General features: G+C 39.0%; 1 protein-coding gene across 1 annotated transcript in view; it reads right to left on the reverse strand.

Annotated features, from left to right (window-relative positions):
* The window catches only part of BICC1 (BicC family RNA binding protein 1), an 851,967-nt gene that overhangs the window by 126,466 nt on the left and 698,237 nt on the right, over nucleotides 1–27,264 (reverse strand). Inside the window, exons 5-7 of the mRNA XM_078642970.1 lie at nucleotides 23,565–23,723; nucleotides 7,768–7,821; nucleotides 2,070–2,264 (exon numbers count right to left, since the gene is read on the reverse strand). Coding sequence (XP_078499096.1) covers nucleotides 2,070–2,264; nucleotides 7,768–7,821; nucleotides 23,565–23,723 — 408 coding nt within the window. The remainder of the gene's footprint in view (nucleotides 1–2,069; nucleotides 2,265–7,767; nucleotides 7,822–23,564; nucleotides 23,724–27,264) is intronic.

Raw genomic sequence — 27,264 nt, forward strand, 5'->3', positions numbered from 1 at the left:
TTTGATATTTCAGGTCCTTTTAGACATTTACTTTCTAATGCCCGTTTTGCTCTTGTCATGGTGGACTACCACTCTAAGTGGCCGGAGGTTAAGTTTGTGGCCAGTGCCTCTACTCAGGTCATCATTACCTTTTTCAAAGAGGTTTTTGTGTGTGAGGGGTCCCCTGAGGTTCTTGTGACGGACAATGGGGTGCAACTAACATCACAAGAGATCCAGAGGTTCCTCCTTATGTGTAATATCAAGCATGTGACTACATCCTTGCATGAACTGAGGGAGAATTTACAAGTGGAACGGTTTAACCGGGTTCTTAAGGATGGAATTCAGTCAGCTGGTAAGTCCAATGAGCATTGGAAGGATGTGGTAAGAAAGATTGTGGGTGTACCGCATCACCCCCACTCTGTGACTGGAGTAAGTCCTTTCAGACTTTTGAAGGGCAGAGAACCCACTTCAGAAATGTGTCCATGGTGGATCAAAAGAGATAATAAAGTTGAGGACAGTGTTGATGTGAATCTTGTCACTGAGCGTGTGGAAGGCAAGCAAGACAAGATGAAAATTTTGTTTGACTCTAAAATGAATGTTAAGGTTCCTGACTTTGCTGTAGGAGACTGGGTTAGAATAAAACACCCTGGCTTCTTGGTGAAAGGTGTTTCCAAGTTTAGTCATCCCATTAAGATTGTTAAAGTTTGCAAGAACAGTGTCATTACTCAGGATGGTAGGGTGTGGAATATTAGGAGGGTTGCAAAATGCATGTCTTTAGGACTTGCTGCGGAAGGTAATGAGGTTTCACATGACTCCCCTGATTCCAATGTTAACTCTTCCTATCCCAACCAATCTGTGGCATCCAGCGTCAAGGAGAATGTCCGACCCAGAATTTTACCTGCCAGATACTTATCTTGATTTTTTTCCTCTTTATTTCCTGTTTTGTTTCACGGGTGAGATGTGTTGCATTCTCTTTTTTCCTCCCCTTTCCCCTCATGCCTTTCCTCTCCGTGCTTGGAACTTGGAACCTGGTGCTTGCGCTGCACAGTTTCGTTTCCATGTTCCAGAGCTGGAGTTTGTCAGTTGATACCTTGCCTTGCATGGTTTTGTTGTACTGTGACTCTGTATATTAAAGTTTGGAACTTACTTACCACTTGGTACATATCGTTTTTTACATCATGATAGTGGCTAGTTGCCTGTTAAGGTTCCAACTGGTTTTATAGTTTCTAGTACAATTAATAACTCTGATGCCACAGTCCAAGAATGACCATTCCTGACTTGACCCTATCAAGGCTACTGTAGTACGTAAAACAGGGTAATTAGAATTTCAGAGTTGGAGTTGGCACCCACAGAACAAACTGACTTTGCATTCTTGTTTACCTTCGTTAATTCCTGGATTGACAGCAAGCATTAATTTGCAATTCATGAAGAATTATATTATCATCATTCTAGGACAGATTCTGCCTAAGCATTGGATGCACAGCACACAAACTTCCAGGCCCCGCGGCCAAATGTTGTTCATGGCCGCCCCACTCCACTGAGGCTGAGGTGCAGTGACGGGTGTGATCGGGCAAGCTTGTCGGGAAGAGACTCTGGAGATCTCCGCTTCCTTGGGAGACTGCCACCTAGATGAATGGGAGACAGGTAGCAACAACATCATGTGATGTCATCACCACATGAAGGCCATTGACAGAAGAGGCATGCCTGGGCTTAGGCAGCCTAGAGGGAAAGACAAGCAAAATGATTTACTGATCGGGACCGCCACTCATGGGGTAATGGTCTCAGAGTGCTTGTCCCAAGAAATCAGTCTCAGTGGAGTCCACCAGCCCAAATTAAGTACTGGCACTTCCAATTAAAACATCCCCTTTAAATGTAGTAAAATCATATCTCCTTTAAATGTACTAAATTCATATGTAATCAGAAATATATTAGCCGGAACAAGTTCACAGATAATATTTGCTAAACTCCGACTTAAGTGAAATTAAGGATAAAGACCAAACTGTTAAAGTAGTAAAAATATTTACAGGGTATAGCACTGATTTCTGTGAAGCAAACCGTGCCTGTCGGTCTATGTCTTTTACGTGATTTACCTTCACAGCACTAATGTTATTCTGGGAACCTCGAACAACAACAGTAGCACCATACATTCGCGAACGTTGTTTAAAGGAAACAGATATGTTATATGTTTGCGATATATGTTGGATGGCGGGCGAGTTAGGATCAGGGATGGGCTGTAGAATACCAGCTATAGGTAATTCAAACATCAGTACCAAAGGAAGCAGCTCCTAAAATGAGAGAGATAAAAAGAAAAACTAGAGTAAGTATTCATGAAAACAGAGCTCTTAATGTACTGTCACCTGTATTGGTAGTTCCAGGTGAAGCTGAAGCTGGGATCCAAAACAGAATTTTTAAAATATAACAGAGTCTAACTCTTCTATCCAATAAATATTTTAAGTATGTACTTATTAACCAAGCAAATTGGTACACAGGTAGTTACCTACTTCTCAGTGTTTAAGGGATACAGCATGACAGTGCTTGGATTATTAGAAACTATAAATGACAATTTCATTAAAGATTGTATGAAACTGAATGGAGTTGACACACCAAAATAAGTAATCTTGCTCGAGAAAAAATGGAGAACTGCTAGTTTTGAAGTGGTAAAGGGAAACACTGCTAAAAAAAGAGTGATAAAAAAAGCTGTTTAACAAAGGTGCATTGCTTAAAAGGTTATTACAGCACTATACCAACATCAGGTGACTGTAGGACACACATGTGCCTGGAAGCTGTAACTTTACTTTTGAATGTGGGACAGATTTGCATTTTGCCTCTGGTAGAGACTATAATATAAACAGCTGCTGTGTCCAATGGAAACCAAAGTGGAGACTTCAATAGCATAATTACAGTTCCGCATTTTAATGTCACAACTTAGCATGTGTTAGTTTTCCATAGTGCTCCGAGAGATCAAACACGGTTTTCTAAGAGGGTAGCACAAAAGGAGTTAAACTTGACCAGGGACCAACTGACTGTGGCAGAGTGCCATTTTAGATATTCAGTTATGAGGGTTTATATAGTATTAGACAGAAGAGGGAGGAAACAAAAGAAGCCAAATTGATGCTTTATTAAGCTTCACCTGGAACAACCCTAACAGGAGTGTAGGTGTGCGCAGACAACAAAATCATAAACAGTTTGAAATTTCCCAAAATGTGAATATAATACGATGAACACAATCAGCAGCAATTTCAATCATTAGATGATTAGAACTGAATACCCAGTTCACGTCTAACTTCACTCCGTTCGTTTTTTGTAATTTAATATTTCTCTCGCTATGCAGTTCATGTCTTGGCATTCCCAAACGTTTTTAATAGTTGCATAGTTCTCTTTGGCTGATACTTGCATGCATTACTGCAAGTTGTCTAAGGAAAAGGAAATGTATTGTGCGGCAAGTCAGTGGGGGTGTTAATATGTGAACATGTACTGGTATCTAGTCAATATCACTTACTTTATCTATCTCATGAGGTGACTTTAGGTGAGTGGGAACAGGTACGTTTCAAGCAATAGGTACCCACTGCTTTCACATTCAGACAGATCCCAAGACCGTCACTGCTGCATCCACACAATCCAGTCGTACAAGATCAAAGTGGACATCTCACTTGATCATTGATTTACCAACCTCATCACAAATCTGAAACCCTATTTTATTTGACAGGCCACATCGATGTGCCTCAGTCTGACACAATTTTGTAAGTAAACTTAAAATTTAAATAAAAATGTGATTGGAAGTGAAATTGAGAAATTTCTTAAATACCCGCATTTATCCTTGCTAAATTGACCACGATATAGTTAACTAAGTTTTCCAGCAGTGTTTTCTGTAGCAGGGTTTTTTCATTGTACATGCATGTTATGCACAAGCCAGGCCTGATTGTTTTTTCAACATAAAAGCACTAGCTCTTTAGAGTGTATGTGTGACAGGCTCACGGTCTAGAAAAGTAATATTTTGCAAGGTAATACTAACCTTGTGTGTGAAATAGCCATATTATTTTCAGAGGTGTAAGTTGCCATTTAGTTGTGCCAACAAGATAGAGAAATGGAAATGTTATGTTCTCTGGAAGCCACAGAGCAATGCCCACAGTTAAAGCTACAAGGCCATCTTGTCTTGTGCAAACTTGGAAGGAAATAGAAATAGCTACATTTGCTTGCCTTCTGTATGCCTCGGCTTGCTTGTATTCCGAAGCAATGATTTGAAAAACTGCACAGGAGTTTCCCCTCCACTCTCCACAGAGAAGAAGTGGAAGAGAAAGTATAAAGTGATGCAAGGATTTGGGAGCGTCAGACACAAGGACTGCTTGCTAAGGGACATGCCAACTTGCCAATATTTGGAGTGGTTTATAAGGTACGTGGAGATCCTTACAAGGCTTGACATAGAAATACCAATGGAGTTATAAAAACCATTTAGCCAATATAACAATCCTGAGGCTGATAATACGTATGGATATAAAAGGTAGGGACTTATCTATTCAAATAGGGAATATAGAAATGTTTGATAAATATTCTAGGATTTTTTTTAATGTTCATTTTGTTGTATAATATCTCGGATGAGATTACCATAATAATGACCATCATTCTGATACTCAAGAGTTATGGAAGAATAGTACATACTTAATTAATTTATGTTGTGTGTGTCTACTATTTCAAGAGGCTTGGGTGGGGATACAGATCTATATACAATAACGTTACTTTGGCAGGATTGTTTGACTTATAAAAACTCTTTATCAGAATAAGAACAACTTGTTGTAGAGAAAAAGAGAGAGACACTTTTTTCCAAAGTGATTACACTGCGTATTCTGCTCGAGTATTGGAAGATCTACCCAAGTGTGCTCCCCAGTATGAGGGGTTCATGACAGCACCACAAGATCTGGGGAAAAAGTCTTTCTCTATAAATCTACCAAAATGCAAGCACTATGAAAGAGCAAAAATGCAATGTAAAGCTCTCTAGAAATTATAATAAGTGCAAGAAATTCAACTTTATTTACAAGTCAGTTTCTTAATGATCGTGAGGAATGGCTGGAAGTATTGAGTGCATTCACTCAAAAAGACATTGTTCGCTATAATGCTAAAGTTCCCATTGTTCATGTGTGGCTAAGTGATACAAAGGGGATATATCAGAACTACATAAGTAGGTAAATAAAGTTACCATTCCACCAAATATCCAATTGACATGTACGTAGGTTAGTTCCTTCTAACGCAAAAAAACTTGCAATACTCTTTCTTTTGATTTTTTCACTTGAACCTATTGGAGGTCTCCACATTTGCCATTCTTCTTACACTATTTAGCACCACCGAATGAACATATTGCCTCGATTCAATCCAAAATATTTAGCCCCTGATTATAGTTACACTGTTGAACTCATTTCATTTTAACATGTATTGTGATACATTTTAAATGTACTTTAATTGTTTTTTAAATGCTTAGTTTCAGCACTTGGTGGTCTTTGATCAAAATTTACAGGCAGCTCAAATGTCAAACAAAGGTGAATCAGATAAACAACTCAAATCCGTTTCTATGTATGGATCTACTCCTGTGCCTACCTAGATGTAAGTCTGAGTGAAAAGTTCTTATCAGTACCATTCCATTTGTTTGTGGAAGTCTCCGCCACTGGGGCAGAGAACTCCCTTTAGGAAAATGTAGAGAAATTAATTAAAGTTTATTATATAAAAGGAGTAAATTAATGTAAAAGAAAAGCAAAATAATTGTAAACAACCAATATTAATATCAGGCTACTTAGAGGAAAAGATGCAATGCAAAACCTCCTAAAATTAACTTTGTAATAAACTGTAAGTTAAATACAATAATTTCTTTAATATTTTTTAAGATAACTTTCAAATTAAAATAACCCACTCTGACTATAATTTTAATTTAATTTGTAACTAACTAACCTAGTGATTTATTTTACATATTACATAAATTATATGAAAAAATGTAATTAATTTTATTTATTTTACATTTTTTTCTATGGGATGTTACTGTTGTAGCCTGCCTCAATTGCTTTCAACAGGAGTACATTTAAGACTGTTTAGTCACCAGTACGGCTGAAATAGAAGTGAATAGCAATTTTCTTACTGTTATGTGGGAGCGTGCTTTGAATTTGTATATCGCTACTAGAGTCCCCCCTTAAATTTCCCTAACCCTACCCATTCTGTAGTAATTATTCCCTATTTTCCACCAGTTCCCCTTGTCATTCCCAAATTTACTACTAAATCCTATACTTCTGGAGGTGGAGATCTCCACCACTAGGGTGGACATTTACATAACAAAAAGTTAGGAAACATGAAGGTGGAGCTCTCTAGACATAGGTTTGTGATTTGCATTTTGCAGTACGTGAGGAGGTACTAGTGAACTGCTACTTTGCATACTCTAAAATTGCTTTTATAAATCGGGTGGCTAATTTGCGCCTTAAAGCACCTTCCATGTTACATAAAGTGCCATACAGCCTCATCTACAATATTGATTGACAGATGCTGTCTTAATAGAGTTGCTTTCATGAGAATTTCTTTGCAAGGAGGCATTCTCCTTACAGGAAAGGGAATTAAACCCTTTGTTCTCGAGTATAGTACAGTCTTTCAAATCATGTAGGGGATAACACGTATCTGATGGAGTGTCTCACAGTCTACCGCCTATGGAGCCATGCCACAGTTTTGGAAGGAGTCATTGCGGGAGCAAGTGAGCCACTAGGTACTCCCTCAGATGTATGTTGCTGCAAACAGACCTTGGTCCATTCCCAAAGACAGGCTGCAGTGGAAATTGAGTAGATTCTGTCTGGAAAAGAGGCCAGCGCAATCTGAAATGGGCATGCACTGACGCACTAGTACTGTGAGTTGCCCGTGCAATGCAGATGTGTGTTGTGTTTGGGCAGACATAGTGTCTGTGGGTTGATCAGTTGTTTATTCTATCAGTCTATTTATGTGCACTAAGTACTTGACTAAAATGTCTGCCTTAAAGTAGTGGCAATTAACTGATCACGTGTCAACCTTCTACTATATATATTCTCTTAAGTATGCACTGAGGTGATGTTCTGCTCCTTGTTTGTTTCCATCACTGTTCACCTTCATCTATTCTATAACCGTTGCTTTTAAGCTTCAGTTGTACAAGGTGTCTCTGATGCTGGTTTAAGTTAGTCTGGGGAGCCTGTACGATCTACCCTTCAACCCTACATTTGTATTAATATTCTCTCCATTCCCAGTTGCAGACCGTGATGGTTTCCATTTCCATGCAGTGTCCATGCTGTGAAAACGCACAAAAATCATGTCTTGGTCACATTTAATCCTAATGGTTTTATACCAAAGATTTTTCGTAATTCTCATCTCTGTCAGAAGATGTATTATAGAACTAAGAAAACAATAGGGTAGGTAATTTGTAATTTTTGGAACTCCGGTCCTTGGACTAAAAGTGTTCAGTTAGTTACAACCATTTTGTTTGCTATTACGTTTATCAGATGTGTTTCACCAACATAGACCTATTGACTATAGGGGAGATCCGAGGGAAACTCATTTACACACCACATTGTGTAAAGTTATCACAATTAAGAAGGAATCAGCCACCAAATTGAAGGTCCATAAAGTATAGATAACAAACATTCCATTACACGACAATTCTTACATATATCTGGAAAATGTCTTTGAAAACAATGACTTAAACAATTGTTCATATTTCCTGGCACTTTCAAAACGAGACATATTGTTTACGTCATTGTAAATATACACTTTTTTGGTTTAAGAAGCACAAATAGTTACCCGGATTCTAATCCTGGCAGACTCCACTCCTGCTGGCTGTCCTGCGATTGAAACCTGGAAATAGCAGAAGTAACTCAAATTAAAAAGTTCATTTGTGTATTCCTTCAATTAGCAAGAAAAAATGCCATTGCCCAAAATACTGAAGGTGGAAAAGAAAGTTTGCATTGTTTGGCAACCCTCTACACAAGCACACAATCTAACACATTTATAGGACACTGGTGAGTGTCGGCCTTCCTTGGCAGAATTGAAGGAAACATGGGAGGAGGACCTGGGATCCTTGGAGGATTATGATTGGGGGAGGCCTAACAATACCTGAGAGAGGTTGCCATCGGGGCAGGGTTCCACCTGGTGAAATTGAAGATCCTGCACAGGGCCTATTTTTCAAGGACCAGATGTTTCTGTATATGGGGAACAGACAGCATATGCCTAAAAGGCTGCAGCTAGGTTGGTTAGTGCGGCACACTTTGGTGGACCGTCGGGATATACAACTTTTCCTACAACCAGTGAGCCATTAGATGACGGCCATAACAGAAAATTTGACAGACTCTCCTTAGCTGCCTACATTGGGTTTCTGGCGAGCGCAGGCACTACCGCAATAGACTCTGCTGTTGGGTAATGTAGCTTTCATGGAGGGCAAGAGGGAAGGGGGGCAGTCCATACATTTCGGGACTGGAACATTGGGCGGCTAACATGGACTGGTGTATGCAGGCAGAGAAGTCTGTGTATAAAGCAAGAGGATGGGCACAGAAATTAGAGAGAAAGTGAGGTCCATGGCGAGACTTCCATGAGTCGGTCTGAAGCCCTGTGGTGAAAAGAAAGGATACACAGGAAAATCAAAATAGAGCAGGGATTCATTTGGGCGATTCAATATCAGAGGGTACGGATGGGGGGCATTATTTCTTCATGGATAAACCACTATTAGTGGTGGATTGTCTTTGCCCTGAGTGTCTAATCTGGGGAATGAAGCAGTGTGTCTGAACAGTGTTGGAGTATTGCTCATAAATTCCTGTTTCTGCTGTTGGTGCAGCTGATGAAATGATACATTTCTATAATGGTAGTTATTTTCATTTTATTATTGTCGAGGCAATTGAAATGATGTCACTTTGCACTCATCCTTAGAAATATTGCTTTAATGCACTTGTCACATAATGCACTACCTGCTGCATCATTTGCAGATTTGAACAAAATAATTTGTTTCTATAACAAATGGATACAGGAAAAGAACTAAAAAAACTGTTGCATATGATACTGCACAGTAAAACACTCTTGACAAAGGTTAACTGGTCAACTTCGAGTTACTGATCAAGGTAGTGTAAAAGTAGTGCTACGGAGGTAAAACATTTACCCATGCAGTATTAATGCATTTTGAAATGACAACGTAAGTGCCACATTATGGCAAATAATTTGTCTTTTCTTGTCGCATTAGTCAGTCAAGCATGCGGCATCATTTGTTTCTTCATTGCTGTATAGTCGGAGTGACTGATTAATCTGTAAAAGGCTCGGAGGTGATTTTGGTTGACTCCTGCATTAGTTTAGACAAAACCTATTTATGTCAACAGCACTACTGCTTTACTTTTTGAAATACCTGCTGATGTACAAGGTCAGAAAACACATGATCAGTCTAGGGTCTAGATTTCGATGGTTACAAGTAGTAATAAGAAATACACTTTCCTCTTGTGAGATAATCTGCTCCAAGGGTCAGGAGTATTGCATGTACTGTAAAAAGCAATGACATTTAATACGGTAACAATGTGCAAACCAGTCTTTAAATTATATTGCAGCACCACACTTGCACATTTATGGGCGCTTACCGTATTTACTTCCCCAATTTTTGAAAGTATGAAGGACACCGGTTTATTAAAATGAAGTAATGCTTCTGAACCTGCCAGCTGTACACCCACTTATGTGCCACTAAATCCAATTTATAAACCTGTAAATTGAAAACAGCGTCCAAGTTCCATCAGGCACATCTTGCGCTTGTTTTACCTTCTGGATCATGCAGATTTTGTACATGCACAGATTGCGTTTTGTATGGACCCAAGTTCACTTTCATGTATAAAAAAGTTGGTGAATTAGGCCCAGTAGTCTTCTTACCCACTCTAAGTGCACAATGCCTAATTGTCTGTACACAAAGTTGAACTGCCTTAAAGAATACTTTAATATTGTATTTCCATAACATACACGTTGATGTTTCTAATCTTTCACAACTTGTAACTTGTCCTCATGAGTGTCCCAGGACCACCCCAATAAGTCTGCCTCCCACCAAGTTACTGATACCAGGACAATGGGTAAATTTGGGTATACAGAGTTAATAGGGTAACAAGTGGGTCCCTTGTGGTCCCCATAGTAGTAAGGAATTACCAGGGATTTTGTACTTACATTTTCTCATTACACCACTTGGAGAATTAACCTAGTTTGAGAAGCTAAAATCTCTGGATGAAATACAAAGGATCAGTCGATATTCAGCAGTACTTGTAATTTCAAGGTGGGTATTACCAGTCCCATTGGGATTTCGGAAGCACTCGTAATTGCCCCCTCAGAGTCAGAGTGTATCACATGGCCTGTGAATTGTACAAACAGGGTTTACCTGAATATCATATCCAGGACATTGAGGGACTTATAATTGCGTAAAATACATCAAAAATATAAGTCCATTGTGAGTCTGTTTATGCGCATTAACATCAGGGGTCATTACATTGCAAAACTAAATGGCAAATATACACATTCAAAAATGTATTTTAAAAAAAGTGCTGAGTGTAAAAGTGTAAACTACGGAGTTTAAATATTATAAAACCAACAGGGTTTTAAATAGATTTTTGTAAGTATTGTCCTGAGGACGGTCTCATACATTAAGTATAACAGAGACTGAAACGTTGACGTCTCTCCTCTACTTGCTTCTGACATTTCAAGACTGTGTTGATTATCGTAGGAGTGATCGCTTCATCAACGGTTCATCACAGGATTCATGTTTTACTTGCAAGAGTGGATCAGCTCTATAGTGACCCGAACCTCTGACAGTGTTGGTTGGAATTATTAAAGGTCAACAGAAAGCGGCTTGAAACAAGGTTGTTTATTAGCTCCCTTATTATTTTCATTATATTTAGCAGATCTACCCGACTGTCTCTCTCAGCGAGAGGGCGATGCTCCAAAGATAGGTAGCCGGCCTTTCGCATGTCTCCTTTATGCAGACGATATAGTCGTGATGGATCTTACTCCTATAGGGCTAAGCAAAAAGTTGTCATCATTGCAGATTTATACGGTGGCTCATTTTTTGAAGATCAATGTTTCCAAAAGTAAAATTCTAATCTTGAAAAGTGACAAAAGCTGAACATTTAGTGAATTCAATTGGCACATTGGTCTTGAAAAGTTAGAGGTGGTTGATTCATATGTATATTTTGGGAAAATAATTACGAGCAATACGAAGAATAAATCCCATATTGATCACAGCACCAGTAAAGCGCATGTTTTATAGCACAATGGGAAGAAGGCATTTTTTACATCTTCTGACGGTGCTGAAAGCAAAAATTCCATCAACGTTATTATATGCTATTGAATCAGTCCCTGTAAAGGAGTGGAGATTTTTAGAGAAGATAGAAGGCCAGATATTACGTAAACTGTGTAATTTTAATACGTTAGTTCCTTCAGCTGCTATTAGATTGGAATTTGGACTAATAAGCACTTATATTCAAGGTATTTCCAGAGTTTTACGCTGGGGATACCAGTTAAAAAACAGTGAATATTATTCCCTAAGAGGTTTCATGTGTAAGGACATTTTTGGTGGTATAGGGGGAAATACTCTTTAGGTCGAGATTTCTCTTTGGCCTTAAATATTTTTTGTGTTGAGGAAGTATCTATGATTTCCCTCCCGCTAACAGAATTTAAATCCTTTTTAAAAAATTCAAGTGGGAGGATCAGCTTTAATAGAGATATTGTGCTATGTAATACTAAGGAGAGATTAAAAATAATAGCAAGGTCTACTTCCCCGAAACTGCCCCAGAAATATTTAACCTGGAACCTAGACCATGGAATAAGACGCTGGTTTGCCCTATTTAGATTTAATCTCCTACCTCTAAATGATTTAACAGCACAATGGTCCCAGAATACAAAAACCGGAAAAAATTGCAATTTCTGTGAGCTGAGCATCCAGAAGCTCGATCATGTTTTGTTTGTTTGTCCGGCACTGGCCTTTCACCGTCGTCTTTGGCTTAGGCCGATGTTTTTACAAAATGGTGTTAAAGACGTAGCCTCAGCTTGCAAATTTCTTTTTAATCCCAAAAATGAAGCTGTGTGTGCAAAATTGTTTAACTTCTTTAGGGAATTTATGTACATATTTTAACTGAATATTTTCCAAGTGAGATTTAATTTTTGAACAGCTGATCTTCTTCTTAGTCATATTATCCTCTCTTGATTATGAATGTATCTTGCACTATTTGGTCCTTATTTTATAGGCTGTGCTTATTTAATTTTTTATCCCAAATTGTAAACTTGCACATGATTTGGCTGCTCTTACTTGTTATTTGCACAGTTCAGGAAATGCTCTGTTCTCTCATTGTTTGCTGCTAACTCTAAACGTTGCTCCTCGAAAGTGCTTTACGTTGTCTCGGTTGCTTTCTATTTGCTATTTGCGCAATTCTGGATATGCCCGGTTTCCTCATTGCTGGCTGCTAAATCCCAAACTTTTATCCCTTGAAACTGTTGTATCTTGAAAAATGTTAGTATCTTGTTTCCGCTGCATTACCACATGGTTTTATTGCACTTTATGTATTAATTGGTGTGTAATTTTTAAGTGGACCTCATTGGAGTTCCAAAACTTTAATAAATTGAAAAAAAAATAAAGGTCACTGTAGGGGTTGGGCGCTTACAACCCATTCATTTTTACATGTGATTATATGTGTTATTTTGTGTTGTTGATTTTGCTGTACGTGTAAAAAGTGTTACTTTTTTGTACACCCAGTTGTCCAAAATATTTTTTTATCTCTATTTTTGTCTATATACATTCAATATAGGTTTTATGAATAGATGTAGCTTCCATTTGGTTTTGGATAATGTATAAATTGTAAAGTGAATGATCCCCTTGTCATTACCTTACCATTTTGAACAGTTATTGGCAAAAAAAAAGAAAAAAAAAGTCTTCCCATGGAAAGTATGCCCTAACTATAACTACTCAGTGGCAGCAATAATTATATATAACAAAAAGGTAAACGTGTGCAAGAGGGTTAGAAAATCCCTTATATAATGACTCCTGAAGTTCTGCATACAGTAATGGCTCCCAATGTACTTACCTCCAGTGAACTAACTTAGACTCGCACAAAAATTAAAAGGATAACCCTAAAAACTGTTAAAAGGTAGCCGTTAAATTATCCTGAAAAGCGACATAATTGATGCAAGTTTTTGAACGTCATTCCAAATCAGATACAAATTTGGCTCACATTAGCAAATGTGGTAGCAGGAGTAATGTAACAAGCGCAAAATGACTTTCTACATAGTTTAATGCTCACTGTAATAATTTTGGTTCATACTCTCACATAACGTTGGCACAGGATTTACACTGATGATTTACACAAGTGTATAGAGGCATGAATAAAGGTGATTAAAAAAAAAACTTGTTTAAAAAATATATATTTTTAATATTATACAGGTGGAAGTTAGTAACTTTTGACCATGTGCATGTTCCCTTAGTCTGCTTACCAGCATAGTATTTCGTTTCCAGTCAAGTTCACATTGGCACACTGAACAACAATATAATAATATATGATAGCATCCAAACTAAGACATTCAAGAAAACTGCAGTACCGGACTTAATAGACCAAGATACATTTTATATCTAGTTTTGCACATGGAGGGTTTGTTTCGAAGTTGGGTAGAGTGGTATCCTTTGGGGGTGAGAATGTATTGCTCCACCCAATTATGATTAGACCAGGTGTGGGTGCACACCGTGTGTCTCCTCCTCTGTTTCCACATAGGAGTGGAGACTGAGTTTGTCAAAATGGTCCAATAATTCCAGTGCATACATATTAGTCTCTATTCTGGGTCAAGACCTCAAAATAGCATGGTCCAGGGCAGGAATAACTGGCTGGCGCCAGGCATTCCAGCCTCGCTAATTCCGGCACCCATCCTCTGCCTTATTTATAATATAACTAGGCTGTCCGGGTTTAGGTTTAAACCTATAATAATTTATAAAACCCCACCGAAAGAGAAATAGCCCTCACCAGTGAAAACATATAAACACTGAAGAAACACTGAAGAAACACCTGCACAACCACAAACTAAATGTGATTCAAAGAAAGGAAAAAAAGAGTGAAAGTCATTTTGTTTCTTTCTGAGGGGTCAATACAATGTAACTTTTTAATATATGCTAGCAGTAAGAAAGGCTGGACTAACATTATTCTGCTTGACTTTGGTTGTTTAGGGATGTCACTAAAAAATTGTTTCTTCTTCCTTTTTTTTGTCAGTTTTGTGGTCTTTGGTCTAAAGATGCAGGCTTTAGAAGCAAGTTGTATGTCTTGTTTAATTATGTTAACTGTAGAGAATCAGGAAATATCAAAATCATATTTGACATTTTGGCTAGGTTTGATTCTTTCACTGATAGGTAAAATGGCTGGCTTCATAAGAATCTTTCTTAATATGTATCATCACATTTACCCACAGAGAATGGGTAGAAACCCTTTGATACATCAGCCCCCAGTTTCTAGTGAGTCAGTACTAATAGTAGGTGAATTGCCATCACCTCAGGCTTTAAACATTCAATGCAAGGTATAGTGACAAGTATGTGTGGAACGAGCACTATCACCAAGCATCTGGGATAGTGGTGAAAACATGACACCAGACTTTTGGAAAATATGGAACGCAGTACCACTTGGAATGTTCTGCAAAAAAGGTTCTTTCTAAATTCAACAAAGTTTGGAGTGATATTGTTTGTATTTGCAGTGATTCAGCTACCGATATGAAAAAGTTGTTTGATGACCTGTCAAAATTGATACCTAAGCTGAAGTGCTTTCCTGTAAGAGATCCTTGCCACTTATTAGATGGTATGCTGAAAGCATCTTTACAATCTTCAGAGTTAATGAAGCATGCTATTGACTTTTTAGTCCATGCTGGTGCACGGTTTCTTATGCACAGGAACTAAAACGCAAATATTTATAATTTTTTGCTTTGCTTGGCATCAAAGACAGAGTCATCACAACTGTGTCCCTTAGCTGATGGTTCTCAGTGCAAGGGGCTATGAATGCTATATTAACCATGTGGCAACCATTTACAGAATGAATTCTTTGCTGAGTGATGAAGCCTAAGGCAAGACATGTGAGGATCTTTGGTCACAAATTGATAGTGATGTGAAAAAAAGTACACTCTACTGCATTCTTAGATTTTTACAGGAAAACATAACTACTGTAGTGGATATGATAAAAAACTAGAGTCTGAAAACACCCTTGTCTGCCAAGTGTTCGGCATAATTGGTGTAGATGTGAAACATCTTCTTGAGAGTAGGCTGGGCGACACCTTTAGAGACTTTGGCACTGCAACAGGTTCTATGTTAGAGTGCTTGCTACTTAGTAAGCAAAGCAATGGTGAAGAGCAATTCAGGAACTTTTATATTACAATGTATGAGAAATGACTTGCAATGATGCATAGAAGTGTACCTTCCCCATCAATGGCATTTGAAGTCAATGAAACCTCACTGTGGTACTGGTTGTTGATCCCTTCCGTAAAAGGGACTTTCCTCGATTTTTTCAAAAGTGCTGCTTCATTTTTGATTGCTTCAATAACTCCGAGAAATTAAGGAGTTAGGTCCCGGGACACAGGGTCAGCTGGACCATAGAATAATTTATACAAAGAGAAATGCTGGCCCTGCGATTTTTGATAGCTATATTTTGAGCAACAAACCAAATCCTTGTTATGATTTGTATGGTCGAATTTATTTAAACCATTTACTTTTTCATATAAATCTCATTAAGTTAAAGCATTGATTGCATGAGAAAAACACTACGTACATACAATTTATACAAAAACATTTGACAAAGAATTTTAACAAAAATACATAACTACATATGACAAAATGACATCCAATCATTAAGTGTACATAAATATACAAATACGGTCATACGAGAAGCATCAGTCGTTATGTAGTATTAAGCAATGAAGCTATTTGCAGTAAGGAAAAGAAAACAAAATGAATTGTAACAAATACAAATTTTCAATTGTCTGATAAATAAACTTGAATTCTTTCTGCTATTGCCAATTCCTTTCTGCTATTGCCGACGCGTTTCGAACTCGCTCTGGCATTTGGCAATTTCTCATCAGGGCTTTCTCGTATTATTCTTCTGAAAATTATGTACAAAGAAAATGAGTGAGATTTTGCAATCCTCATTTTCGTCCCCTATATACATTGCCCCCTACCAAGACTTTCTAGAAAACGTGTACCTTTATTTTCAAGTTGGCAGCGGGTTTTCAATTTTCAAGAGATCCTATTCAATCAATGTGGATTCGGTTCTAGAAAATTACAACGAACCAAATTACAATATAGTAATGGTCAGGACAGCCTGCGCCTAGATGGCCAGAGGACAATCTTGGAAAATTACCTTCAAACCAGTAGTCTGCACTTCTGTTTGGTAAATATTTGAAACAGCCGTGCGTGGGACAAAAATCAGCTCCCACCCGCCAGCCGGCGGTGGACACGTCTTATTGCACCTACAAGGAGAGTTTAAAGTCACTCAACTATTCCAATCGGTTTTACAAACAGCGGTTTAGAACGAGTAGAACGGGTAACAGAACCGGGTGCCTACCTTATTGTTGGCGCTTGGGCTGTTTAAATGCAGTTCCCCTGTTTTTCTAACTTCTAGCCGGTTTCAGTTCGTTTTTATGTTAGTTTTTATGTTCTAAAATGACAAACACGGACAGTGTGAGCCCGCTCCTGTGTCATGCGCGGTATCACTAAGCGTTACCTATCTTTGTGCTTACCTAAATGTTGGTGATCTTGAAGAAACACACGCTCCCAAGTGCACTCCAAACCAATCCAGGGAGTCACTCGTTTGACTAAGTCGCCATCTTAAAAAGCAGACATGTGATCGTCAATGCGTGTCACATGACTGTCACATGACTGTCAGGGCTATCCGGGCTTTATGGGAGTTGGAGTCCCATTTTGCATTCTGATATTTTCCTAAGTAAAAGTCTACATAAAAGGTTCCACTTGAGCACTGTATTATATCAAAGCGGATTACAATCGTGAAATCTCAGACATCGAATTTAGTCCAGTTTGTAAACTATTGAAGCGCAGGATTAAATACGCTTCTTTCCTCAATAAGACATCGTCCACATCCTTAATACATTGGGCTCGAGTCACTGTGTACAAAACCGTCCACGTGAAATCTGTTTCAGTGTGTCCAGTGTCAACAAAATGTTGTACCATTGGAGCGGTTAGCACTTTTGTTTTTATTCGTGACCTATGCTGTGTTATTCGGGTATTAACCTGTTGGTTAGTCTTTCCTATATACAATTTTCCGCATCCGCAGACAATTGCATACACGACATTCCGTGTTTTGCAGTTTGAAAACCCTTGGTTCTTCCACCTGACATTTTTGTGTGTGAATTCACTTCCCTCGATTGTTGTGTCACAAGAGACACAGTTGCCGCATCTATGGTGTCCCTCGACCGGCTTGAATCCCCACATTGACAATAAGTCATGTTTAGGTTTTTCAATGGTGACGTCCGCACGCACCAGTTGCTGTCCAATGCTGCGGTTTTTTTTAAAAGCAAAAATCGGTTTGGGAAAGGGGCATTCTAAGCCCTCCAGCAGATGCCAATTTTTAAGTATGGTCTGTCGAATTTTATGGGTATGTGGACCAAATGTTGTTACACAAACCAATTTGTCCATTTCGGGTTTCACTTTACTTTGTAATAGACATTCTCTCGGGGTATAGCGTGCTCGTTTGAAAGCATGTTTCAGCAGCTTCCTAGGGTAGCCCCTGCTTTTCATATCCTCACAAAATCTTCCTCCGTGTAAGTCATAGTCTGTGACATCAGAGCAGTTCCTTCTGATGCGGAGTAGCTGCCCGTAGGGTAAATTTGTTTTTAAATTGCGTGGATGCGCATTCCTATGGTGGAGAATAGTGTTTTTGTCCGTCTTTTTTCTAAAAAGAGATGACTTTAAACGACCGTCAATGCAGCTAACTTCCACATCAAGGAATGTCATTTTCAAATTGCTTTGTTCCATAGAGAATTTAATGTCGCCGTGTTTGTTGTTTAGCCATTGATGAAATTCCATCAATTCGGTGTGGCTCCCCTGCCACAGGAGCCACACGTCATCAATGTATCTTAGCCATTGTTTTATACATTTCTTGTAGGGGTTGTTATTTGCCACAAATTTCTCTTCATACTGTGCCATAAATAATATGGCCATCTCCGGCGCATAGGGACATCCCATGGCTGTCCCCTTGATTTGAAAAAAGAACTCGCCATTAAAGCAAAAGTAGTTCTTTTTTAGGGTTAGTTCAGCCAACTGCAGAATAAATCTGGTGGGCACTCGATGAGGTCGGTCTCTTGTGTCAAGGTACATCTCCATCACCTCTAACGCCTCCCCTTGCGGGATTTGCGTATAAAGGGACGTGACGTCCATAGTGACCATTATTTCCTCAAGTGGATTAAATTCTAGGCCCTCTATTTTAGTGAGGAAATCGGTCGTATCTTTCAGGTATGATGTCACATTACAGATGAAGGGCTTTAGGAAAAAATCCACATATTTGGACAGTGGCTCTAGACAAGAGTCACACCCCGAGACGATAGGACGTCCGGGGGGGTCATTCAGATTTTTGTGAATCTTGGGCAGAAAGTACAATATAGGAGTCCGTGGGAATTTTTTAACCAAAAATTCACCTTCCTTTTTGCCCACAAACCCTTCTTCAACACCACTCGCAATCAATTGCGTTATTGTCCCTAGTATGTCTTTAGTTGGATCCACATCAACTTTCCTATACCATATCTGGTTATTGACCTGTGATTCACCTTCCAAAATGTATTTCTCCCTTGGCCACAACACAGTGGCACCGCCTTTATCTGCAGCTTTCACTACAATAGATGAATCCGCTCTAAGATTTTGTATCGCTTGGCGTTGGCCTCTACTGATGTTCGGTTTGACAAACATTTTGTTCTTTTCAAGTTTATTAATAGAGGACAAGACTACTTGTTCAAATGCCAAAATCTGTTTAGGGATATTATAACTGGGAATAAAGGTAGATTTCTTATATGCTTCTTGCTCAGTCTGATGAGTTTATCTGACTCGTTTTGATGTTGTGCAGAGGTGCTCAGGGCAATGTTAGAGAATGGGGACGATTCAATTAAAGACTGAATGTGACTTTCAGAGAACGATAACGTGTCTTTCTCAGACATGCCTTTCGAGGGATCACAGGTCCCTCGTTGTTCTTAGTCAAACACGAATCCAGAGCTTGTATTATTCTAGTGCCCTTTGGACTCTCGCGGGTGTGATAACAAGGAAAACCACGAAACAAAATACCATGGGAAATGCGTACCCGGAGGAACGTTTACAAAACATAGAAATGTCTTCCTCTATAGTCAACTTGTCAAATAAAATCTTAACCAGAGATGAAGAGTCTGTCCTCAACTTGGGTTTAAAGTTTGTCCCCAATCATCAACCTGACTTCACCAAAACCAAGATGGAAGCCATTGCCTTCTGTCGGAAAGTGCGATTAAAAGCCTTTTTCGCTACCCAGCCGCCTCCTCTAGAGATTGAGACAACAGGACTGCGGAACAAATCTACCTTTATTCCCAGTTATAATATCCCTAAACAGATTTTGGCATTTGAACAAGTAGTCTTGTCCTCTATTAATAAACTTGAAAAGAACAAAATGTTTGTCAAACCGAACATCAGTAGAGGCCAACGCCAAGCGATACAAAATCTTAGAGCGGATTCATCTATTGTAGTGAAAGCTGCAGATAAAGGCGGTGCCACTGTGTTGTGGCCAAGGGAGAAATACATTTTGGAAGGTGAATCACAGGTCAATAACCAGATATGGTATAGGAAAGTTGATGTGGATCCAACTAAAGACATACTAGGGACAATAACGCAATTGATTGCGAGTGGTGTTGAAGAAGGGTTTGTGGGCAAAAAGGAAGGTGAATTTTTGGTTAAAAAATTCCCACGGACTCCTATATTGTACTTTCTGCCCAAGATTCACAAAAATCTGAATGACCCCCCCGGACGTCCTATCGTCTCGGGGTGTGACTCTTGTCTAGAGCCACTGTCCAAATATGTGGATTTTTTCCTAAAGCCCTTCATCTGTAATGTGACATCATACCTGAAAGATACGACCGATTTCCTCACTAAAATAGAGGGCCTAGAATTTAATCCACTTGAGGAAATAATGGTCACTATGGACGTCACGTCCCTTTATACGCAAATCCCGCAAGGGGAGGCGTTAGAGGTGATGGAGATGTACCTTGACACAAGAGACCGACCCCATTGAGTGCCCACCAGATTTATTCTGCAGTTGGCTGAACTAACCCTAAAAAAGAACTACTTTTGCTTTAATGGCGAGTTCTTTTTTCAAATCAAGGGGACAGCCATGGGATGTCCCTATGCGCCGGAGATGGCCATATTATTTATGGCACAGTATGAAGAGAAATTTGTGGCAAATAACAACCCCTACAAGAAATGTATAAAACAATGGCTAAGATACATTGATGACGTGTGGCTCCTGTGGCAGGGGAGCCACACCGAATTGATGGAATTTCATCAATGGCTAAACAACAAACACGGCGACATTAAATTCTCTATGGAACAAAGCAATTTGAAAATGACATTCCTTGATGTGGAAGTTAGCTGCATTGACGGTCGTTTAAAGTCATCTCTTTTTAGAAAAAAGACGGACAAAAACACTATTCTCCACCATAGGAGTGCGCATCCACGCAATTTAAAAACAAATTTACCCTACGGGCAGCTACTCCGCATCAGAAGGAACTGCTCTGATGTCACAGACTATGACTTACACGGAGGAAGATTTTGTGAGGATATGAAAAGCAGGGGCTACCCTAGGAAGCTGCTGAAACATGCTTTCAAACGAGCACGCTATACCCCGAGAGAATGTCTATTACAAAGTAAAGTGAAACCCGAAATGGACAAATTGGTTTGTGTAACAACATTTGGTCCACATACCCATAAAATTCGACAGACCATACTTAAAAATTGGCATCTGCTGGAGGGCTTAGAATGCCCCTTTCCCAAACCGATTTTTGCTTTTAAAAAAAACCACAGCATTGGACAGCAACTGGTGCGTGCGGACGTCACCATTGAAAAACCTAAACATGACTTATTGTCAATGTGGGGATTCAAGCCGGTCGAGGGACACCATAGATGCGGCAACTGTGTCTCTTGTGACACAACAATCGAGGGAAGTGAATTCACACACAAAAATGTCAGGTGGAAGAACCAAGGGTTTTCAAACTGCAAAACACGGAATGTCGTGTATGCAATTGTCTGCGGATGCGGAAAATTGTATATAGGAAAGACTAACCAACAGGTTAATACCCGAATAACACAGCATAGGTCACGAATAAAAACAAAAGTGCTAACCGCTCCAATGGTACAACATTTTGTTGACACTGGACACACTGAAACAGATTTCACGTGGACGGTTTTGTACACAGTGACTCGAGCCCAATGTATTAAGGATGTGGACGATGTCTTATTGAGGAAAGAAGCGTATTTAATCCTGCGCTTCAATAGTTTACAAACTGGACTAAATTCGATGTCTGAGATTTCACGATTGTAATCCGCTTTGATATAATACAGTGCTCAAGTGGAACCTTTTATGTAGACTTTTACTTAGGAAAATATCAGAATGCAAAATGGGACTCCAACTCCCATAAAGCCCGGATAGCCCTGACAGTCATGTGACAGTCATGTGACACGCATTGACGATCACATGTCTGCTTTTTAAGATGGCGACTTAGTCAAACGAGTGACTCCCTGGATTGGTTTGGAGTGCACTTGGGAGCGTGTGTTTCTTCAAGATCACCAACATTTAGGTAAGCACAAAGATAGGTAACGCTTAGTGATACCGCGCATGACACAGGAGCGGGCTCACACTGTCCGTGTTTGTCATTTTAGAACATAAAAACGAACATAAAAACGAACTGAAACCGGCTAGAAGTTAGAAAAACAGGGGAACTGCATTTAAACAGCCCAAGCGCCAACAATAAGGTAGGCACCCGGTTCTGTTACCCGTTCTACTCGTTCTAAACCGCTGTTTGTAAAACCGATTGGAATAGTTGAGTGACTTTAAACTCTCCTTGTAGGTGCAATAAGACGTGTCCACCGCCGGCTGGCGGGTGGGAGCTGATTTTTGTCCCACGCACGGCTGTTTCAAATATTTACCAAACAGAAGTGCAGACTACTGGTTTGAAGGTAATTTTCCAAGATTGTCCTCTGGCCATCTAGGCGCAGGCTGTCCTGACCATTACTATATTGTAATTTGGTTCGTTGTAATTTTCTAGAACCGAATCCACATTGATTGAATAGGATCTCTTGAAAATTGAAAACCCGCTGCCAACTTGAAAATAAAGGTACACGTTTTCTAGAAAGTCTTGGTAGGGGGCAATGTATATAGGGGACGAAAATGAGGATTGCAAAATCTCACTCATTTTCTTTGTACATAATTTTCAGAAGAATAATACGAGAAAGCCCTGATGAGAACTTGCCAAATGCCAGAGCGAGTTCGAAACGCGTCGGCAATAGCAGAAAGGAATTGGCAATAGCAGAAAGAATTCAAGTTTATTTATCAGACAATTGAAAATTTGTATTTGTTACAATTCATTTTGTTTTCTTTTCCTTACTGCAAATAGCTTCATTGCTTAATACTACATAACGACTGATGCTTCTCGTATGACCGTATTTGTATATTTATGTACACTTAATGATTGGATGTCATTTTGTCATATGTATTTATGTATTTTTGTTAAAATTCTTTGTCAAATGTTTTTGTATAAATTGTATGTACGTAGTGTTTTTCTCATGCAATCAATGCTTTTACTTAATGAGATTTATATGAAAAAGTAAATGGTTTAAATAAATTCGACCATATAAATCATAACAAGGATTTGGTTTGTTGCTCAAAATATAGCTATCAAAAATTGCAGGGCCAGCATTTCTCTTTGTATAAATCAATAACTCTGAGGGCATAAGCACCCAGCTCAGCGCAAATGTTGCAAAACCTGCCCTGAGAAACGTAATCTTCAAGCGAAGCAGTATTGGCACGGAAAGCTATGTCAGTGGACAGAGTTAACAAATTGTGTACTGGCTGTTTTGGCATTGCCCATCTCAAGTGCCAATGTTGAGAGGGACTTTTCACAAACGTTTACATGTGAAGGAAAGAGGAACGCACATGACCAAAGACAGAAGTATTGTACGGTGTACTACAATAAGATTAATTTGCAAAAACCTATTTGGACCTCATATACACTATACTTACACTGTCTATACACCATGCGCTATCAGTGCAGAAAGCAAGCAGTAATAAAAGCAACATGTTCCATAAACACCGGAAAAACACTGTTTGTTGTTTTTAATGGCGCAAAAATGTGAAACCACTGATAACCACTGTTTTTTATGGTATTAAAATCACTTTAAACACTGAAAAAAAACCACCAGAATTTACAAAAAATAGAAACTGAAAACAGGAAAGCCTAAATATAACCTAACCAACTGTCCCGCCATGTTCTACAACCATGAACAAGTAAAAGGTTGAGCACCCTAACTTAGGGTGCCTTTTGTATGAGCATAACCACATTACCTGATTGCTTTTTTCTGCTTGGTTATTCCGATTGGAATCTGGAAAATGTATATGACATCCCGTTTCTTCCATCACTTTTTTGATATTGTTACCCCCTTTTCCAATCACATGCGAGTGTTCCGTGTGCGACACATCCATCTTCAGTGTAACACGATTACTCTGAATGCAAACATAATATTTACTTTACAAATTTGCAGAATGATAGAAAAACAATTGTCCACATTATCTAATAACAAATTATAAATACATTTAAAGATTTACAATCTGGCTCATGAGGAAAAATTTGTTTTTTTGCCCGATCCGAGTCTGGAAAGAGGTTTGCTTGCTTCAAGGGTGTGAACGGGACAGGAGAAACTTTATTAATACTAGCACAAAGGAATGTGTGTCTTTTTCTTAATGATACAGTGGAATATTTATCGGAGGAACCCCTGGATGTCCCCATTATAGCCGGAAGGTGGGTACCATTACTATTATTTGCTGATGATTCAGTACTGATGGCAGGAACAGAAAATACAATCCACAAGATATTAAAGCGTTTTGTGGATTATTGTGACAAAAAATCACTGATCATTAATGGAAGTAAAACAAAGAGTATGGCAGTGAGGCACCCCCCCCCCCCCAGTTTCATGTGAAAGCCTTTGATTGACGATGTTCCCATCAAGACTGTTAATCAGTACAAATATCTGGGGATTCGGTTCACTAAGAAATTGCATTAGAGTAGCCATTTACAGAAGGGACCTACAGTCCGGAGGCAAATGGCTGGGCTGTCTTGAAGTTTAGACATAAAGAAGTTGTCAGAAGCATTAGTATTATCCCACAAATATACAAACAAAAGACAGTGGCAGCAGCTCTCGATGAGGCTGAGCTCTGGGGGTATGCAAATCTACATCCATAGCAAGTGGCCAAAACCAACTTCCTAACAGCCCTGCTGAGGTTGGGGCCGGGCACCCCATTATTGGAACTTTATGCAGACCTTAGTTTTACCCCAGTATTGGAGATAGCTGCCCTCAGCCCAGTGCGAAATTGGGTTAGGCTGGTGAGAAACCCAAAGCCAGCTATATATTTAAGATCTCTGGAAGATGCAACCTTCAACGATGGCTGCTGAGGGAGCACATGGTCGTCCCATGTAAAGAACGTTTTGAATGCGCTGCAGATGGGGGGCCTTATGGTCTGACCCTAGTGATGTAAGGCAGGATTCTACTGATCTGATCAAAGATTTATAACAAGAATACCATTGGTTGAGGAAGCATATTGTGTTGAAGCCTGGGTCTATTTAAGCGAACTATTTTAACAACGATCATGGCCCTCCCTGCACATTTTATCTGGATTCAATATACCCTGACCTTAAACGAATGCTGTGAACTATGTTGCAGACCATCACTCGATGCTCAGTGGGATCTCATACCTACTCTTCATATCAGTTAGGAGCACACTCTGAAGACAATTGTTATCAGGATGTGGTGGCAGTTCAGCAGGTCTTAAACTTAAAAAGCTGTATGAATAAGATGCAAAACAACAGTAGAAATTGCCAAAAACCTATGGCCCACAGCTCTAATCAGTAGGGTTGGCAAGTAAACTCTCCTTGCAGGAGATATTTCACGCAAAAACTCTACATAGCAGTTAAACATTTTGCAAGTGTAAAACAACTTTTTATCAAATATGGATTTATACTAGTTAAAAAGTCATTCACATGTGAAAGGTAAACGTACAATTGCGAATGACTTGGTGAACTGTGCCCAAATGAATAGTTTACATGAGGTTAAAGCCCACAGACTTCCACGCTCATCCTTTCCTCAAAAAAGTATTCAAGTGCTAAGAAAATGTGGGATAAAGGGGTGTAACTTTTTGCTTCATTTGACTCCCTTATGCTCTCTCTTCCCCTCATCCAGTGCCATTTACCAATACAAAGACTAATCCTTCTTTCATATCTGTCTGAGTGACTTTCACTGGTATCTTGATAAGACCTAGTTAATTTAAGAGTGGCATCCAATCAGTAAAGTAGGTAATCAAACTATGTGGTCCCACCCACTGTAGGTTCCCAATTCTGACCAATTGGGCTACCCGGATACTCACAGTGACCTTAATTACTCCTCAGGCCACATCCCAAACAAATCCTTCACCACAATTTTGCTATTTGTCTCTCATGACATTTGGTCATAATTCTAGGAGATCATTCATTTGCACTGAAATTTATTATAATGGTTAGTTTTTTTTAATTAATCTGTATTTGATCATATTTGATTTCCTTTTGCCACCACACACGGATTTGTTAAGTTTCACTAAGTGACCTTTTTTTGTCTCGGGCTCAGCCTCCTGTCCTGACATGAGAATCTGCATTTATGAAAGGTATTCTGTTTTATTCTTCATATTTAGCAGAAACTGGACTTATTTTGTACTGAAATGAAGTGTAATGTATTTTGTGCCTTGGAGGATGTTCTAATTACACTCACTCTTAAAACAAAATCAAGGACATTTCCTGTTCCTAAGCATGATGGATCAATTGTATTGTAATACATGCAAAGGTGTAGTGTCATTCTCTTGTTTATAGGTTATGGGATCATATCAATTGTGCATTCTCAAGGCGTTTATTAGCAATGTTGCAATTAATGTATCCCGTTTATTAAAAAAACTTTTGGTTGGTGTCATTATCACCTCATTTCACACCAAGTCATGTGTGTTTATCCCACGTGAAGAACCCTTAAAAATGTGGTTGTAAGCCAGAGCGCTTTGCCTCTTCATCAGAGGCAGATTACATGTTGGTTTCTCTTGCTGATTTTGTACTTAGATATTTTTCTAGGCTTTTGCCGAAGTATAATTAGAGCTAGTGATCAATTGATTTCGTTTGGAAGTTGACCTTCTGTTAAATCCTCTCACTAAATGGTAATAATTATGAATTTGACTAACTATTTTGCCTTCTATAATGATTCTAAATTGTAATAACCCCTTGTAGTGTTGACTTTGAATATTTGTCTCATGAAGGTTTGATTACATATTCTAATTGTTTGGGTCACCGTACATAGTGACTCACTCGACCCCAATCCCGCAATTCGAACACTTAAAAAAAAGAAAACGACACTGACACTATTAATGTTGCATACAGAACTAAACAGTTGCATAAAGGATGATCATTTGAAAGGGAAAACCCTCAAATTCATAAATGCTACCAGGGCCTGCCTTTTCAGATCATAAGTCTACTACTCAGCATTTCTCCTTCTCATCACAAAGAGTGACTGTTTTCTAATGAAATATATCTTATGAAACCACTTTATCACCTACTGTCCTCTTTTGAAGATTCTCATTACCAGAATTATGATGAATGAATTGACTCCACAAACCCAAAAGGTAGCGCTATTCATTTAAAAATTATCCTCAAAATGGAATCATAATGTCACAATAAGCCCATGAGCAAATTGAGCTCTCCATGCAGTTTGCAAACTCATGACAGCAATCTCCCTCCTACTAGGAGACTGTTCTCAGTTGTGGACTGGCATCTATCAGCCCTGGTATCTGTGTTCATATCATCCCCCATTAGATTGAGCAAGTGTTGTGAGTCTACTACTAAAAAGTGTTTGCAAGAAACTTGTGCTCCCACAGGGTTGTGTACCAGCCAGGATTGCTGCTGATCCCTCTATCCATCTGCCCCAAATGTAACCCACTAGCCTTCTCCCTCCCTTGTTTTTTTTTCTGTATCCGCAATAAC

Source organism: Lissotriton helveticus, chromosome 5_1 (genome assembly GCF_964261635.1).
Source record: "Lissotriton helveticus chromosome 5_1, aLisHel1.1, whole genome shotgun sequence".
Lineage (NCBI taxonomy): Eukaryota > Metazoa > Chordata > Amphibia > Caudata > Salamandridae > Lissotriton > Lissotriton helveticus.